The sequence below is a fragment of the Adiantum capillus-veneris genome, unplaced genomic scaffold, assembly GCF_014529385.1.
Source record: "Adiantum capillus-veneris isolate H3 unplaced genomic scaffold, ASM1452938v2 Hic_scaffold_325, whole genome shotgun sequence".
Classification (NCBI taxonomy): domain Eukaryota; kingdom Viridiplantae; phylum Streptophyta; class Polypodiopsida; order Polypodiales; family Pteridaceae; genus Adiantum; species Adiantum capillus-veneris.
The window spans coordinates 6,008,917-6,028,524 of record NW_028221436.1 but is presented as its reverse complement, the minus strand read 5'-3'; the positions used below and the strand labels follow the sequence as shown (position 1 = coordinate 6,028,524).

Sequence of the window (19,608 nt, the reverse complement as noted above, 5' to 3'; positions counted from 1 at the left end):
GCCACTTGGAATGAGAGAATGGCAAGAGAAGAAGATCACGTTTTGAAAAACTTGATTAGGGTTTTGGCTATGGTTTCTCTTGGAGAGGGGTATCTGTGGAGGAGGTGTGTGTGAAAGAGGCTTGGCTATGTCTTCCTCAAGCTTACTCTCAAGTTTTCACCTTGCAAAAATGAAGGAGAGAAGTGTAAAATGAGAATAGAAGCCCTATTTTTATGCATATTTATGATAAGTGCATTTACTTATCATGATATGTTATCTTCCTTATCGATAAGGTCCTTTTAACTTATCTTGCTTCTCATAACTTATTCAACAAGCTACTTACTCACCTTATCCTTATCCTTATCTTCTCCTTATTTATCTTTTTCTTATCTCATATCTTCTCTATTCCCATGTCGTAAGTCGAAAGTGGGTCGTGAGTATACTTTGATGCTTGAATTGAATCCGAATTTACTAAAACAATATGTTTTTCTTTTCTTTTTAAAGTCTAAAGTTTAGATGAGATAGTAAAAAGAAAGATCTACTAGGAGGAGGCCCTTGCACTTTGTATCTCAATAAAGAGAAGAGAGTACATTGTAGCATTTGACTAAGAGTATTAGCTACCACACATTATATCATCCTTCCATGATACTTCAAGATTTGCATCATAGCCTTGAAGAATCTCAGCCACCTGCCTTTCAACCCTTCAAATATTGATTCTTGTGTAGATTATTTTATGCTTTCATGGTCAAACACAAGCTCAAATTGTGTCGCATATAAATAATTGTATAATGTCTTTAAAGCAGACACTATTGAATAAAGTTCTCTTTTAAAAGCAAAATGATTCTGTTGGGCTAAATCATGCTTCTTTCTTTTGACTGCAATTGGCCATCCCTCATGTAGAAGTATTGCTTCAATAGCATGATTGTTGGCATCCGTTTCTAAAACATTGATTGAACAGATCCACAATAGCTAAAATAGGATTTGTAGCTAATGCATCCTTGAGAGCATGAAAAATTTGTTGTTGAGATATACCCACTGAAACATTTTGGCCTTGAACTTCAATTGTTCAGGCTTGGCATCTGTGGATCCTCACAGTGTGTCCTGGCTCGCGGTTTCTGTGGCAGCACGAAGGCGGCCCGCCATGGCTCAAGGCAAGTTTGTTTGTTTTTTTTCATTGTTTGTTCATACGGGGGCGCCCAACCCAACCTTGCGTTTTTTGAACTAAAACCTAAGTAAGGGGGCATGCCCACCCCGGGCACACACCCCTCAACATCTCGACACTTGTTTCCCCAAGCTCTGAGATCCATGGAAGATGAGCTTCCGAGATTCATCATGCACGTGCCAGTGAGAGGCTGCATTCGATAGTGGCCATTCACGGCATGGAGTACAATCGACACGATCATATGATGGAATTCACGGATGGAGTTAAGGTGTAAGATCACACGCATGCAAGGCCATGCAAGACCGCCGTAATTGTGCCATGCAAGGCATGTGTGAACACAGTAGGACCGCCGGGGCATTTTTTTCCTCTTTAGGAGGTTTTTTTCCCCGTGCATTGTATATACGCCCATCACTCTAGGGCTATCTATCTTTCCATTGCACACTAAGTAACATACTCTCTATTGTGTGCCTTGAGCTTCCTTCGTCTTCTCCAAGCTGTGTGTGTTTCTCTGCAACCCTAATTCCAACAGACTCAGTATCATCATCTGAATCAACATCTTCATCTGATTCATGGGCATCATTGGAGTCTGACTGATCATCAGAATCATCATCTTCTTTGGACCTGCTCTTCATTTTGGGTCTGCCAAGTCTTTTCTCCACTCTGACTGCTGCATCAATAAGTGCAGCAAAACCTAGACCTATATCTACACTTGCCACAACATTCTTTAAATATTTCCTCAAACCTGTCAGAAAATGTCCTGCCAACATCTCATCAGTGGGCCTCTCATTGCCCTGAAGTCGCTCAACCAAAACTCTGAACTTTTGAGCAAAATCTTCAACCACCATATCCTTTTGTCTGATCACCCTGAGTTTCTTCAAAATGTCTGTAGGAGTCTTCTCCTTTCTGAATCTCTATAAAAAGGCTGCTCTCAAAGCAATATAGGTAGAAAAATGGGCTATACCATATTGGCTAAACCAACTCATGGCTTTGCCTTCTAATGTAGCTGCAAATTGCTCCATCTTTGTTTGGTCATTATGCAAGGCCTAATAACCACTAGCCTGCCACTTTGTTTCAAACTGGGCAGCATGACAGTCTCCATCTTCTTTCAACTTTCCTCTAAATTTTGCTGCTTTCACCATAGGGTTTGGATGGGCCATGGGAGGATTCCTGGGTGGTCTCCTAGCTCTTTGCCTAGTAGCCCCCTGTAGTGGGTCAAACTGAAGCCTTCTTCTTGTCCCTGCAGGTCTTCTTGTCGAGCAAAGTGCTCCAACAAATTGCCTCACATGCCTCCCATATGCTCTCACAGAGCCCTCAGCCCCTTGGTTCAATAACTCCTGTTCACTGTCACCGAACTCCTCCTCTCCATTAGAGGCAACATCATAATGAAAAGGATGAATATCAAGGTTTCCTGCTCGTGCCCGTGCCCTAGTATAATAAACTCTGCCTACTCTCCTCTCTTGTTGTGGCATACATGATTCTCTACAGATTCACAACAGCAGGATCGCCAAAGTGTTGGGTTCATCAACACACACAGAACTTAGGTGTTGACAACATGTCACACACACCAAAGATAGAGTTAGACAAAGCCAAACATATTCAACTCATCAGCATCTCACCATTCACCAAATTCCGACACAGCAGACTGAAGAACTCTCTCTCTCTGTGCGTAGATGTGTCAACTTCATCTAATGAAAAGTGACACCCTCCCTTTCTCTGCTGCATGACGATATGAGATTTTTATATAACCTGGATGTGGGTGCTTTTTATTATTGATTTGTGTTGGAGGCTAATTATTGATTCCTCATTGGAGGATGTCCGTTTATGATTACTGCCAACACAAACAAATAGGCTCCAATTGTGTGAGGGCAATCATGGCAGGTACAGTTTAAGGGAATAGTCTATAGTCTCCCAAAAGAATTTAATTTGTAAAGGAGACACTAGGTCCATGATTTGGCTTTGCTGAGTGAGAAATAATTAAAGTGATTTCGTAAATGTAACCATTATTTGGCTTTGCTGAGTGAGTACTCATTTAAGTGATTTTGTAAATGTAATCAAATTAGAGGTTCTGCTTTGCTGCAACTATTTAGCTATGCTAAGTGGTTACTTATTTCCATGAATTGGATAAAGAAATCAACCTAATTGCAACTCTTTTCGGTTTGCTGCCTTGAAGATACTTATAAAGATCCACTACATTTTTTTTGTAATGTATCGCTCGGTTTTTTCTGTAGCCATGTTGTCTCGAGAGAATTTGCTGATGGATCTCAACAGCGAATGGAGCGACAATGGCAAGGAGGTGCCTTCCTCTATCCTGCCCACAGAGTCCCTACTCGATGAAGTGATGCCGACGATCGAAGAGTTGGCTGTGGCAATCCGTCCAATGGCGCCACAGAAGGGATCACCTCAACAAAACACCTTGGTAATGGGGTCTAGCTTGCATCCACGACAAGCTGGATCATCAATCAGAGGCCTTGGCGGCTCATGTGCTTGGGGGCCTTCAATAACACCGCCCCGAAGGGCCTTCGTAGACATTGGACTACGCCCTGATCCACCAATCATCTTACCTCGGGTGCGGCCAGCTCCAATGAGGCCATCCTTGCTTTCAATACGGCGTCCACTGCCGACCACAATGTCACTGCCACTGTCTACACGTCCAGCATCGGCTCTGCCAGCCCCAATCAAACATTCCCCCCATCAGGGCCTACCGCCACACAGCAGGTTAGCTCGGATCGCTATCCCTAGTGATAGCAACACCTCAGTTGAGGGAGCACCGGTGCCTTCATTGACCCAAACGCCACAAACGTCTGGACGAACTAATTGGAGGCTCCACGAGATCATCACTTTGGTCGAGGCCAAGAAAGAAATACAGGTACGACAAAGTGAAGGAGGGGTTTACGAGCGTACTCGTCGCGAACGCTGGCAAATGGTAGCTGAAACCTGTCAGGCACGAGGCGTCATGCGTAATAAGGCACAATGCAAAACTAAGTGGGAGACTGTACACTCCCTGTTCAATAGGCTCAATGACTATAAGAGGAAGATTCCCTCAGGGTGGTCTAGCTACTGGCAAATGACTCAAACCGACCGGCGCACGAAAGGACTACCTGTAGAAGACTTTCCATTCGAATTGTACAACAAAATGCAAATGCTTTTTGGCGGGGACCGCGATGCCGACATCGGGGGGTTGTTGGTTGACTCTATGGAGGATGACACGACGCCACTAGGTATACAAGTGCCATTGGAATTCGGTCCATAAATTTATTTTCACTACTGTTTTTATTTGTTGCTTTCACCCTAATTTCTTTACTTCTTCACATGTAGGCGACGAAGAACACAACCATACCATGCCTGCTGATAGTGACAGCACAGGCGAGCAACAAACACCGCCTATTGCCACGAACGATGGTGGTGGACCCAGTGACACATCAGCAGAAGGAAGCTCAGGAGGGATCAAGCGAAAGCGGCGCTCGCAGGTCAATGGCAACAACATCAAGGAGCTCGTGGACTCGATGAAGAACTTGGCGATGGTGTTGCAAAGTTCAGAGGATCGTAAGGACGCACGTGAAGACGCTAGGGAAAAGAGATTGCTAGAAATCGAGGAGGCGAGAAACGAAACCACTCGTGACAGTGCAAATGCAATTTGTGTCTCCTTAAACCGAGTGGCCAACTCCATTGCCTCCCTGGCGATACAGAGAGAGTAATACTTGTGGGTTGCATTCCTAGGTGTTTGTTTATTAATCATTGTCTGCATTGAGTGGTTGTTAATTAAGCTGAGACACATTTTCAAAACACTAGTGCCCTCAGAGAATATTTACCGCTTTTCCTTTGAAGACAGAGGAAAGGAATTTGGGCTTTTATACTCAATTCCTCTATTTTGGGACATAATTTCTCCTTTCTCCCTTGCCCTCGATCGGCGTTTTTAAAATTGAAAACGACACGATATTAAGCTAAGTCACATTTTTCCCGAACACTGGTGTCCTCGGAGAAAACTTGCCACCCCCACCCCCCCCCATTTTGCCGCCCCTCCTTTTCACTAAGTTTACCTTTCAACCAAACTTTTATAGAAGCATCTTGTGTGATTCTTATAAAAAGTAACGAAGAAAAAGTTTGTGAGACTTACTTGCTCTACTTTGAATTTTCATTACATAGAATCTTTCCAAGATGCTTTAGCATCTCCAATTAACATCTCCTTGAAGAAAAAGTTTGTGAGACTTACTTACTCTACTTTGAATTTTCATTACATAGAATCTTCCCAAGATGCTTTAGCATCTCCAATTAGCATCTCCTTGCAGCTCACGATTTAAAATGAATCCCAATGGGTAGAATTTGACCTCGTCACATAGAGATGTATAAACCTCAACCTTAACCACTATGCTATATGCCTACGCTACCCTTTGGGTTCCCTTTAAGCATTATACAACGCCGCCCCCCCCCCCCCCCCCCCCCCCCCCCCCCCCCCTTCTTCTCCTTTCCCTTTTTTTTTTCCCACCCTTCTCTTTTCCTTTCTTCCCCCGTAAACTAATTAATGGCTTTCCCTAAAAAAGTCGTTTTCGGCACCTACTATGTTTTTGGTAAACATCTATGGTTTTGCATGACGTTGGATGTGATATTCACTGTTGAGATACTATTTCAATTGGATAGTAAAGCTTTAGGGCAGGAAAGATTTTAGTAGTGTGTTTTTGGTTCATAAACCATTCTCAGATGAACTTTTTGTGAGACTTCCAAATGCCAAAGTTTTTGTTGTGTGTAACTTGATTCCCACACACTGTGCACCTTGCATTCTCTCTCTCTCTCTCTCTCTTCCCCCCTTTCTTTCTTTTACAAAAGGATAGGGAGCACTATTTAATATGTAGATGCATTGATTTTAAACTTGCAAACACTTTATTGGCAGTAATAAATTGAAGGTGCTTGCCCTCATTAACCCTCACTATCTCTGCCTGCCCCCCCCCCCCCCCCCCCCAAAACCAACAAAAAACAGAAAAAAAAAAAAAAAGTAATGAAGCATTGGGAGTTTTTAGTTGGTTACTTGGTTGAGTTATGTAAATGCTTCAAAGTGTGTTATTGAAATAACAAGCCTACTGATATTTTTCTGTGACTGCCAAAGGCCAAACTTTTTGTGTGTAAACCATTTTTACACACACTGTGCATTGTGCCAATCCCTCTCCCCACCCCCACACCAGCCCCACCCCCCCCAAAAACAACACACAACTTAATGAAGCATCTTTTTTACTGTGGGCCCTCTCTCAATCTCTGTCTCCCCACCCCTCCACCCCCCCTTCCCCCCCAAAAAAAATTAATGAAGCAGTGGGAGCTTTTAGTTTTTTATTTGGCTAAGCTATTGAAATGCTTCATAGTGTGTTTTTGAAGTGTTCTTAAATTAACAAGCCTACTGATATTTTGTGTCACTGCCACAGGCCAAACTTTTTGTGGGTACCATTTTTTCGCACATTGTGCATTGTGCATTGTGCCAATATCTCTCCCCCTCCCCCTCCCCCACCCCCCTCTCTCTCAACACACAAATTATTGAAGCATTTTTTACTATGGGCCCGCTCTCTCTCTCTCTCTCTCTCTCTCTCTCTCTCTCTCTCTCTCTTACCAAGAAGAAGGTGCAGCGTGTACAAATATGGATACACATTATAAACCTGGCATTGTCCCCCCCCCCTCTCTCTCTCTCTCTCTCTCTCTCTCTCTCTAACAATTTGACTCAATGACGCATTCAGAGCACTAAGCCCTCCCCTCCCCCCCAACTCAATGACGCATTCGGATTATAAAATAATCAACAATGTATAGATCAAATTACAGACAGGAAAGCAATGTATAGACTGAAAAACAATGTCCATTACATAGTGGTACAAACTAATCCATGTGACCATCTCGTATGTAAGCGAGCAGGACGTCTCTGGTAGTCAATCCCCTCACTGCAACTCCTAAAGGTTGTTGAGCTTGCTCCACGTCGACAATGGTATCATCATCGAATGGTACACCAAAGTCCACCCATATGTTGTGTAGAATGCAGCAGGTGGCAATCACTTTTGGCAAGATCTCCACGTCAGGTTGTCTCACCCATTGTTGTAGATAACCCCACATTTTTTTTCAACCTACCAAATGCTCGCTCCACAACAATTCGTGTACTTGATAGTTTGTAGTTGAGCTGTTGCAAGATATCATCGCGCTCGGCAGCAGGAAACGGTATGACAAGCCATGGCAGGTTAAGGTAACCACCATCTCCTAGAATGTATTCTCGAATTCGATGCCGCTCCACCGTAATTGATGGGCCATCTAGAATCACATTGGTTTGTTCTTTCCTATACAATGATGAATTCCGTAGCACACGGATGTCATTGCAGACACCGGGCATACCACACATGACATCAAGGAAACGCAAGTTGCTGTCGACCACCGCATGCAATATCATAGAGTAATTACGGTTCCTATCGAACCAATGTGCGTTGCATCTATTGCACCACAACAATTGGGGAAGCCTTGCTTTGCTTCGAATCCCTCTTTCACCAATTGCTTTTCTTGTGGTGTGGTTGGCCAACGAGTGAATGTGCTCCTATGTCGCATCATGGCATCAATGAACTGCCTAAAAACTCTACTAACAGTGGATCAACCAAGTCCATACACATTAGCAATGTTATGGACCTGCCCTCCAATGCCGAGCATGTGTAGAGACAAAGCAACCTTCCTCGCACCGTAAGCACCCTTGTGGGCACCGCAGCTACTATCTGTCGAGGAATTTGTTTTTGTTGAAGGTCGCCTTGCACCAAAGCGCAAACGAAGTTGAAGCAGTTTTGTGGAATTCACAAGTTTTCCTCGAAGCGAATGTCGTCACCCTCTGTGTAGTCGAAGAAAGTATGCCAGAAATGGCGGCTTCGAGGTTTGACGTACCATACACCGACAGCAGAACTCTTTCGTTGCCGGTAAGATACTGCAAAGGCGATGATGCAATGATTGTTGGCGGCTTCGAGGTTTGACGTACCATACACCGACAACAAAACTCTTTCGTTGCCGGTAAGATACCGCAAAGGCGATGATGCAATGATTGTTGAAATTGCAGCTTCAATGACCGGATCGTCGTCATCGCAAAGATTGGAGCAGCTATCGATTGGGGGAAGAACCTGTGTGCCGATGCTTGACACCCAGAAGTGAAGAGCCAAAGAAATTGCCATTATCGCGCCGCCAAGAACTTCATGCAAGGTGTCCATATTTCAGAATGGAACACCACAAATGGAGTGGGGGGCCTTTCTCTGCGTGCACAATCGCTATGGTGAAGACGAGCCTGAAAGAGTGGATATATTGAAACAAATAGGAAGTATGGCACTGAGCTGGGGACGAGCGAGAGTGATCTGAGAGAGAGAGAGAGAGAGAGAGAGAGAGAAGAGACTCCAGTTTCTGCATGTAACGGAGTCGAGAGGCGTTTTGAGTGCAGGAGATGACAGAGAGTAGCTTCAGCATGCGCATGTGTGTGTGTGTGTGTGTGTCTGTGTGTGTGTGTGTGTGTGTGTGTGTGAGAGAGAGAGAGAGAGAGAGAGAGAGAGAGAGTGGCAAAATGTAGCAATGCTGGCTGCAGACAGGCACACGTGCCAGAGCACTGGAGGGTTTGTACTAGGATCGCCATAGCATCGATGAACCCTGAATGCAGTTACGATCATGCCTTAGGTTGGCGGGCAATCATAAAAGAAATGAATGGCGGATTCTGGAGTTAGGCGCACTTTATGGGGTGCCGTTTTCAATTGGAGGGCCCTTCAATGAAAAACAGGACGCCTGCCAATGGTGCCTCCACATTGGAGCTAGGGTAGAGGAGCGAGTTTAGAGGCGTTGAAATCTTGGCGCCTCTAGCTCCAGCTATACAGAGGCAATCTAGGCGGGGGAGGGTGCGTCTGATGCGTCGTGACCTTGCGCATCTGTAGCAAAAGACGGCAGCACAATCGCTACTCCACAGCTCAAACGCGACAGGGATTTCGAAATCCTTTGTAACAAAAAGGGGGGCAAAATAGAAGACGGTTTTGGGGGGTAATTAGAGGTACGAACGCCAGCAAGGATTGAACCGTCACCTGCACGAATAAGATTCACCCACATCTGCTCTAAACCGTCCCGCCTTGGGTTGCTTGTGCACCTACATTGGAGCCTACTATTCTTAAACAAAAGCGGGGGGATTGGTCCTTAAAAAGGCACCCTGTTTTTTACTGGCTCCTCTACCCTATGGGGGAGCGCTCTTAAGCCCCAAGAAAAAGCCAAGCCACAAAAATCTCGAAAACGCTTCCTTTGTTTTTTCTTCCTCTTCTTTTTTCAAAGCAAAGAAAAAAAGTTTCTTTTGTTGGGCAGAAGCGCCTGGCGCCACAGCCTCTTGGGCTTTTCTTTGCGGAGTCTAGTCCTTTTGCATTTGAGCAAATTCCACCACAGTAAAGGGATCACCTTTTTTCGTTTTTGAACTTATAGCCAAGGGGGTCTTTAGGCATGGTTTTCACACTGCCGGTGCTTACTGCTTACAACACAACCGGGGCTTGCCATACAAATTTTTCGGCTATGCTGCATGGGAGATCCATTTACCGGCCCCAAAATCCTCGCGCTTCCCTACCATTCCGTACCATGGCATCCGAAAACACGTCCGATAATAGGGAAGACCACCCAATCCCTTTTCGCCATGCTTGTCTATCAATTTGAATTGGGCATATCTTGATGTCCATGACTCCGATTAGTAGGCCGCCAATTTTGGCTGACTCCCCATATCGCATGCAATTTTTTGCGATCTTGGCGAGCTCAAGAAAATCCCTGTCAGCGCGCTTACCATCATGGCCCGGTGAGCACATACCCGACCCCCGACAAATATTCCACAGGCCATAACTTGCTCCTCTGAGCTCCGAATGGCGAACCGAAAAGATCGGCATAAGCGACAGCTTGAGCTTTACACGTGTATCCATTGATCCCATTTTTCACCACCTGTTTGTACCCGCCCTGCCCGTCGGGACTTGCGAAGCCTTCTAACTTCGGACTGGCATATCTTTCACACTGAAGCCCCGTTTGACGAGCCGTCTGGACAAGCTTCTAGAGCATCTTGAACACCACATTTCGGGACACATTTTCTGCATTTTGAACACCTTGACTTGCTATCATCATTATCTCACTTCGGAGGCCCCCTAGCCTAAAAAAGCCCTTTAAGCACGCATTTCCGTTGCCACTGTGCTGCTGAGGTCTCTCACACTAGCTTTAGCCCTCTACCATGCACCTGTTAGAACCCTTTGCACTGCATAGCACACTTTATAGCACGAACCAACTTTGGATGCACCATCATTGCCCACCCCCCTGTTGAACATTCATGTTCAACAACAAACAGCCTTATTGCAATAAAAGTTGCCACACCAAAACAAACTCTCTGCACGTCACAAAACCACCTAACATATGTACAAAACCTGGCGTTTGCTACCCGCTGCCTTTGCTCATGCGGGTTGCCCAACCCCTTGCTTTACCTGTCATCCACCGCCTGGGTCAAACACCATGTATTGGTCTCTTCCATCCACTTGTAACACCCTTGCATAGTGCCATACCAGGGCACATAGCCAACTGCATACCCAAACAGCCAACAACATACTTCTATTATTCCATGCACCCCATGGCATACTACTGGCTTGCAACAAAGCACCTCCAAGAACACCAAATAGAGCACCATCGTGCTCACCATCCAAAGACATACCTGCACCATCGCTTGCACCGAACATACCTGACATACCCTCCCATCCATGTAAAGCTAGATCCTCGTCTAGCAAATCCTGTACCTGCTCAACAGCCCACTTCACAGTTGCACTTATGAGCATACCTTTCAACCACCATTCACAACGCTCCTTGGAAAGCCTAGACACAATCTCGGAATCCGCATCACCTGCCACAGAGTGCTCTTGCTGCATAGGAAGCACCTCTATCTTTGGCTCCACACTTGCCTTCACACCTGCCATGCACTCAACTCCAACATCATCAAGATCTCCCTCATCAATCGGCCCTTCAAGGTCGATAAGCACCACTCGCTTGTCGGCTTCCATCATCTACTCTTCAAGCATCTCTTCTACTACTGCATCATGCTCCATCAAGGAAGAGAGAAACTCATTCTCTATCGCATTATCCTCATCTTGATCTTCATCCATAAACAAGGCCACCTCGTCATTCTTGGCAAAACCCTGTACCTAATGCACCACCACAGCATACTCCATAGCGACTTTCATCAGCATGGCCATTAACATGGCACCGCACATCACCTTCACCTGCATATCATCACCTGTAGGCTCGGGCTCCTCCACTTGGTCTCCACTGAACATATCAGTTTGCATTTTACCCTGCTCTTCACACACATCCCTCATATCTCTACTCACATGCAAGAGATTGAACTCATCATACCTTGACCGAGACGACCTGGCCTCCCAACTTGTGTCAACATCCAAAGAGCTACTTTCACTTGGTTCAACCTCGTCCTCTATCTCAAGCTCGGGAAGCTCCTCTAGCTTCACCGCTTCAACCTCGTCTGCAAACCGCACTTTTTGGCCCTTATCACACTTCAATGGAGCTTCTACAGCCGCACTTTGACTTGGAAGTACCTCCTTTGTCTATTTTGGAACCACCTGCACCTCCTGCACAATTGGAGCTGCCCTAACTGGCATTCTCGGCATTGGAACCATCCTGTCTTTCTGTAGCCACATAACCCTCGGTTCCTCTCGCACATGCACTTCTCTTTGCACCATCATTGGCTCGGCTACGACTGCATCAACCTGCTTTGGCATCACAACACTTGGCAAACCCTGTCTAGCTTCACGCTTCTTGAGAATCTTCTTGGTTTGCCCTTTTGCTAGAGCCACCACTTCTTCATATGACACCTGGCCGTCTATCTCAACCTTGTCGCGCACTTCCTCATGCAGGCAATCCATGAATTTTCTCAACTTTAAAAATCCAACATTCTCAGCAGCAGTTACCTTTATCAACTTTCCCCAAAAAACCTCAAACTCCCATAGGAACGCTTGAAAATCCGCTTCCAAGCCTTGCTTCAAATAGCCCAGCCTTCTCTTTACTTCATCCAACTGCGCATCTGCTACATATTTGCTTCGAAAAGCCGCTTCCGGTGCTTCATGATCCACCTTTTCCTCATTAGGCAGGCCATCGAACCATAGCCTCGCTTTACCACGAACGAGCACCCCTGTCCTCTCCAAAACACCTTCAAAACAAGCAACTCACACTAGCAGGGCCTCGCCTGCACTTAGCCCAATGCACACACGCTTTGCATGTTCATCAAATATTGATCACCCCAATCTTACCTACTTCCAACGCTTCCACAACTCAACACCTCTCTCTCTTTCTCTCTCACACACACAAGGGGCCCAGGGGGACGCACATGCTCACACACATCGACACCGCACACCTTGGAGACGAGCAAAGAAGAAAGGGGGGAAGGGGGGAGAGACGACACCAAAACCGGCAAGGATAGCTTTCCTTCAATGAAAAACACCTTGTACAAGATCCGCACTGTCTGCTCTAGGCCTCGAAGCTCGACTCTGTTGGCACACAACTCGACAGAAAATCCACCGATGTCTTCGCTTGCATAGTAGCTCCTCATTGTGGAAACCCTCGCTGGCTCCCTCTTCTTCCAAGCCCTTGTGCTCTCGGGTCGCTTCAAGGACCACCCCTGTTGGCTCCCACCACTCTGCACACGAAGCTTCCTCTTGGTATCCTTTGTTGGCCCTTTCCTCTACCCAGTGTTCGCTCTTCCGAGCCGCTTCCTGACGATCCTTCTCCCTTGGGTGTTGGCTTCTATCACACTCGCAAAGTGCCTCCTTCTTCCCCAAACTAAAAGCCCAAACTCAAAAATCCAACACAGCTCAAAAAACGCTCCCTTCTCTTTTCTTTTAGTTCCTCTTAAGCCCCAAGAAAAAGCCAAGCCACAGAAATCTGGAAAACGCTGCCTTTGTTTTTTCTTCCTCTTCTTTTTTCAAAGCAAAGAAAAAAAGTTTCTTTTTTTTTTTGGGCAGTAGCACCTGGCGACCACTACTGCCTCTTGGGCTTTTCTTTGTGGATTCTAGTCCTTTTGCTTTTGAGCAAATTCCACCAAAGTTAAGGCGTTACCCTTGTTCCTTTTTGAAGTTATAGCCAAGGGGTTTTTTAAGCATGGTTTCCACACTGTCGGAGCTCACTGCTTACAACACAACCCGGGGCTTGCCATACAAATTTTTCCGCTATGTTGCATGGGAGATCCATTTACCGGCCCCAAAATCCTCGCGCTTCCCTACCGTTCCGTACCATGGCATTCGAAAACACATCCAAGGATAGGGAAGACCACCCGATCCCTTTTTGCCATGCTTGTCTATCAATTTGAATTGGGCCTATCTTGATGTCCATGACTCCGATTAGCAGGCCGCCAATTTTAGCTGACTCCCCATATCGCATGCAATTTTTTGAGATCTTGGCGAGCTCAAGAAAACCCCTGTTAGAGCGCTTACCATCATGGCCCAGTGAGCACATACCCAACCCCCGACAAATATTCCACAGGACATAACTTGCTCCTCTGAGCTCCGAAGGGCGAACCGAAAAGATCGGCATGATCGACAGCTTGAGCTTTACACGTGTATCCATTGATCCCATTTTTCGTCACCTGCCTGTACCTGCCCTGCTCGTCGGGACTTGCGAAGCCTTCTAACTTCGGACTGGCATATCTTTCACACCGAAGCCCCATTTGACGAGCCGTCTGGATGAGCTTCTAGAGCATCTTGAACACCACAGTTCGGGCCACATTTTTTGCATTTTGAACACCTTGACTTGCCGTCATCATTATCTCACTTCAGAGGCTCCCTTGGCCTTAAAAACCCCTTTAAGCACGCATTTCCGTTGCCACTGTCCTACTGAGGTCTCTCACACTGGCTTTAGCCCTCTACCATGCACCTGTTAGCACCCTTTGCACTGCATAGCACACTTTATAGCGTGGACCAACTTTCGCTGCACCATCATTGCCCACCCCCCTGTTGAACATTCATGTTCAACCACAAACAGCCTTATTGCAATAAAAGTTGCCACACCAAAACAAACTCTCTGCACGTCACAAAACCACCTAACATATGTACAAAACGTGGCTTTTGCTACCCGCTGCCTTTGTTCATGCGGGTTGCCCAACCCCTTGCTTTACCTGTCATCAACCGCTTGCGTCAAACACCATGAATTGGTCTCTTCCATCCACCTGTAACACCCTTGCATACTGCAATACCATGGCACATAGCCAACTGCATACCCAAACAGCCAACAACATACTTCTATTATTCCATGCACCCCATGGCATACTGCCGGCTTGCAACAAAGCACCTCCAAGAACACCAAATAGAGCACCATCGTGCTCACCATCCAAAGACATACCTGCACCATTGCTTGCATCGAACATACCTGACATACCTGACATACCCACCCATCCATGTAAAGCTAGATCCCCGCCTAGCAGATCCTGTACCTACTCAACAACCCACTTCACAGCTGCACCTATGAGAATACCTTTCAACCACCATTCACAAAGCTCCTTGGAAATCTTAGACACAATCTGGGAATCCGCATCACCTGCCACCCACAGAGTGCTCTTGCTGCATAGGAAGCACCTCTATCTTTGACTCCACACTCCCCTTCACATGTGCCATGCACTCAACTCCAACATCATCAAGATCTCCCTCATCAATCGGCCCTTCAAGGTCGATAAGCACCACTCACTTGTTGGCTTCCATCACCTGCTCTTCAAGCATCTCTTCTACTGCTGCATCATGATCCATCAAGGAAGAGAGAAACTCATTCTCTATCGCATTATCCTCATCTTGATCTTCATCCATAAACAAGGCCATCTCGTCATTCTTGGCAAAACCCTGTACCTGATGCACCACCATAGCATACTCCACAACCACTTTCATTAGCATGGCCATTAACATGGCACCGCACATCACCTTCACCTGCATATCATCACCTGTAGGCTCGGGCTTCTCAACTTCGTGTCCGCTGAACATATCGGTTTGCATTTCACCCTGCTTTTCGCAACTCACATGCAAGAGATCGAACTCATCATACCTTGACCGAGAGGACTCGGTCTCCCAACTTGTGTCAACATCCAAAGAGCTACTTTCACTTGGCTCAACCTCGTCCTCTATCTCAAGCTCGAGAAGCTCTTCTAGCTTCACCGCTTCAACCTCGTCTGCAAACCGCACTCTTTGGCCCTTATCACACTTCAATGGAGCTTCTACAGCCGCACCTTGACTTGGAAGTACCTCCTTTGTCCATTTTGGAACCACCTGCACCTCCTCCACAATTGGAGCCGCCCTAACTGAAATTCTCGGCATTGGAACCATCCTGTCTTTCTGTAGCCACATAACCCTCGGTTCCTCTCGCATATGCACTTCTCTTTGCACCATCCTTGGCTCCGCTACCACTGCATCAACCTGCTTTGGCATCATAACTTTGGCATCAAAACCCGGTCTAGCTCCACGCTTCTTGAGAATCTTCTTGGTTCTCCCTTTAGGTAGAGCCACCGCTTCTTCATATGACACCGGGCCGTTTATCTCAACCTTGTCGCGCACTTCCTCATGCAGGCAATCTATGAATTTTCTCAACTTTAAAACCCCAACATTCTCAGCAGCAACTACCTTTATCAGATTTCTCCAAAGCACCTCAAACTCCCATAGGAACGCTTTAAAATCCCCTTCCAAGCCTTACTTCAAATTGCCCAGCCTTCTCTTTACTTCATCCAACTGCACATCTGCTACATATTTTCTTCGAAAATCCGCTTCCAGTGCTTCATGATCCATCTTTTTCTCATTAGGCAGGCCATCGAACCATAGCCTCGCTTTACCACGAACCAGCAGCGGACACACCTGTATCGCACCTTCTTCCCTCGACAAACCGCTTTCCAGCACGATCAACCCATAGTCTTGGAGCCAGGTTCCTGCATCTTCGACCCCAGTGAAAATGGGAAATCCCGTCCAAGCCATTACTTCTCTAGCAGCACCTGCTCTTCAAAGGCCTCACCTTTGGCATCACCAAAATCATCGCTTTGCCTTCAAACAGGAGCATCAGTGCGCTCCTCAGTGGGGGCACCAGAAGATGGAGAGGGGGAATGGGGAACACACCTGACACACAATCAGCTGCCCCTATATAGCTCAGGGTATTCACAGCATCCCTGTCCTCTCAAAAACACCTTCAAAACAAGCAACTCACACTAGCAGGGCCTCGCCTCCACTTATTAGCCCAACGCACACACGCTTTGCATGCTCACCAAACATTGATCACCCCAATCTTGCCTACTTCCAGCTCTTCCACAACTCAACACCTCTCTCTCTTTCTCTCTCTCACACACAAGGGGCCCGGGGGGGCGCACACGCTCACACACACCGGCACCGCACACCTTAGAGACGAGCAAAGAAGAAAGGGGGGAAGGGGGGAGAGACGACACCAAAACTGGCAAGGATAGCTTTCCTTCAATGAAAAACACCCTGTACAAGATCCGCACTGTCTGCTCTAGGCCTCGAAGCTGGACTCTGTCGGCACACAACTCGACAGAAAATCCACCGATGTCTTCGCTTGCATAGTAGCTCCTCCTTGTGGAAACCCTCGCTGGCTCCCTCTTCTTCCAAGCCCTCGTGCTCTCGGGTCGCTTGAAGGACCACCCCTGTCGGCTCCGACCACTCTGCGCGCAAAGCTTCCTCTTGGTAGCCTGCATTGGCCCTTTCCTCTACCCAGTGTTTGCTCTTCTGAGCCTCTTCCCAATGATCCTTCTCCCTTGGGTGTTGGCTTCGATCACACTGCTCTCGCGAAGAGCCTCCTTCTTCCCCAAACTCAAAGCCCAAACCCAAAAATCCAACACAGCTCGAAAAACGCTCCCTTCTCTTTTCTTTTTCTTCCTCTTAAGCACCAAGAAAAAGCCAAGCCACAAAAATCTCGAAAACGCTGCCTTTGTTTTTTCTTCCTCTTCTTTTTTCAAAGAAAAGAAAAAAAGTTTCTTTTTTTGGGCAGTATCACCTAGCGCCAGTGCCTCTTGGGCTTTTCTTTGTGGATTCTAGTCCTTTTGCTTTTGAGCAAACTAGTGTGGCTGGCGGCCTTCGGCCTCTCTCTCTCTCTCTCTCTCTCTCTCTCTCTCTCTCTCTGGCGCTCTTCATGACCAACTCTCCTTGAGACCCCCAACCTCAAAGCAGTCCCATTTCTTTAGGCTGAAGGATAACCCATACACAGTGGTAGGAGCAATCAGAAGCTGCTCTTTGGCGGGTTGATTTTTCTTCTTAGTTACTTCTACCTCCTTTTCCGGAATGCCTCTCAACAACTCTGAGAGTGGTTGTGCATTTCCAAATGGCTAATCATGATTCTCCTTTGCCAAGCTTACCAGATCTACCATTTTTCGCCCATCTACACTTACCCTTCTTAAATGAAAGCATCCCTTAAAATCTCTTTCATAGAACCCCAAGCGACCCCCGGAAATGCATGAATCGAAAGTGCTCCTTCACAACATAATCATAGAAGAGTTGTCCTCTTTGTCGAAGACGTACTGCCAGGGCCTGCTGCTCTTCGCTTAAGAAGAGAGACCATGGACAAACAGAGAATGATTTGAAGGGCACTTCACCATCAAACTCTTTAGTTTTATACTTCGTGGTGCAAGAGTGGAAGCTCTCTCCATTGAAAAGCTCCAATGTACTCACGGGGGGAGAGCGTTGTAAGCACGGATGGAGTGACTTTGGGCTACAGATAAAATATTGCCAATGCATGCTTGATAAAAAAGACGACATTGCCGAAATCGATATGTGATATGTCCAAGATGCAGCTCCTTGATGGTCAAATAACAAAGACATTCCGGCCCAGTTCAGCGGACTCAACATATCAGTAGCTCACGTCAACTAGCCTCTAGCATCGCTTGGTGTGAAATGGAGCATCTTCGCCTTTGTTTCTAACCTTCCGTCAAGCATCATCCAATGGTTGTGAGGCTTGGGACTGCCTGCTGGCTAATGAGAGAGAGAGAGAGAGAGAGAGAGAGAGAGAGAGAGAGAGAGAGAGAGAGAGAGAGAGAGAGAGAGAGAGAGAGAGAGAGAGAGAGAGAGATGGCATAGCTCATGTAGTACACCTGAGCAAGTACTGTAGCATCCATATGTACGAGGAGAGCATCAATACAGGCATTATGGTGCTGTTATCAAGAGTTTTTCGTTGATGAAGATTTCCTACATATCAGCAAGGTTGTGGAGGTGGCAACTGCAAGGTGAGACTTGAGACTTGAGAGTGTGGTTGTGTGAAGAGCCAGCAGTGCCACAAACGGAGATGGTGGCAAAACTTGCAAGAAAGGGAGGCATTGCTGAATGCGAGAGCAGGAAGGGAAGGTCTTTTGAGGGCGCAAGTGGTGCAGTCCAAGTGTGGGAGTTGCAGCTAGTGATCGCTACAACAGGGTGGATGCAGCAGATAGGCCCGTGCTAGCTACATGAAGCAAAGGGAAAAGGTTAGTAATAGGCGGAGGGAGCAGGCACACCTCATGCAAGTGGCCAGGGCCGCTCGACGTAGTGCTCTCCCTAACTTCAAGGACAGCAATCTCTCTCTCTCTCTCTCTCTCTCTCTCTCTCTCTCTCTCTATTTGCGGGCAAGCACTCACCAGGTAGCACTCGCCATGGCACTGCTCCTCACTATGGGCAAGCACTCCCCATATCACTGCTCCCGACTCTGCGCTGGCTGCCCTTGCTGAGCGTTAAATCCGCGCTCGCCCGCCTGTCAAGTGGAGCGTCAACCGAAATATTCCAGGGGAGCGAGCGGATTGCAGGAGAAGGTCAAAGGCCTCAAAATTGCAGGCACAGGCTTTTGCAGCCACGTGTAACCCAACCCTTGTCTTTTTAATATAGTATATAGATTCCACCAAAGTTAAGGGGTCACCCTTTTTCCTTTTTGAACTTATAGCCAAGGGGATTTTTAGGCATGGTTTCCACACTGTCGGTGCTCACTGCTTACAACACAACCGGGGCTTGCCATACAAATTTTCCAGCTATGCTGCATGGGAGATCCATTTACCGGCCCCAAAATCCTCACACTTCTCTACTGTTCTGTACCATGGCGTCCAAAAACACGTCCGATAATAGGAAAGACCACCCGATCCCTTTTCGCCATGCTTGTCTATCAATTTGAATTGGGCCTATCTTAATGTCCATGACTCCGATTAGCAAGCCGCCACTTTTTGGCCGACTCCCCATATCGCATGCAATTTTTTGAGATCTTGCCGAGCTCAAGAAAATCCCTGTCAGCGCGCTTACCATCATGGCCCGGTGAGCACATACCCGATCCCCGGCAAATATTCCACAGGCCATAACTTGCTCCTCTAAGCTCCGAATGGCGAACCGAAAAGATCGTCATGATCGACAGCTTGAGCTTTACACGTGTATCCATTGATCCCATTTTTTGCCACCTGTTTGTACCTGCCCTACCCGTCAGGACTTGCGAAGCCTTCTAACTTTGGA

At 46.8% G+C, this 19,608-nt stretch overlaps 1 protein-coding gene and 1 pseudogene across 1 annotated transcript; one reads left to right on the top strand and one right to left on the bottom strand.

The window, feature by feature from the left end:
• The first annotated feature begins 3,371 nt into the window (after positions 1–3,371).
• LOC147417191 (uncharacterized) lies at positions 3,372–4,836 on the top strand. The gene is made up of 2 exons (XM_086507803.1): positions 3,372–4,359; positions 4,457–4,836. The coding sequence occupies exons 1-2, from the start codon at positions 3,372–3,374 to the stop codon at positions 4,834–4,836; spliced, it is 1,368 nt and encodes a 455-aa protein (XP_086363929.1).
• Positions 4,837–17,282: 12,446 nt separating this feature from the next.
• Positions 17,283–17,907, bottom strand: LOC147417190 (uncharacterized; annotated as a pseudogene).
• Between the last annotated feature and the right edge of the window lie 1,701 nt (positions 17,908–19,608).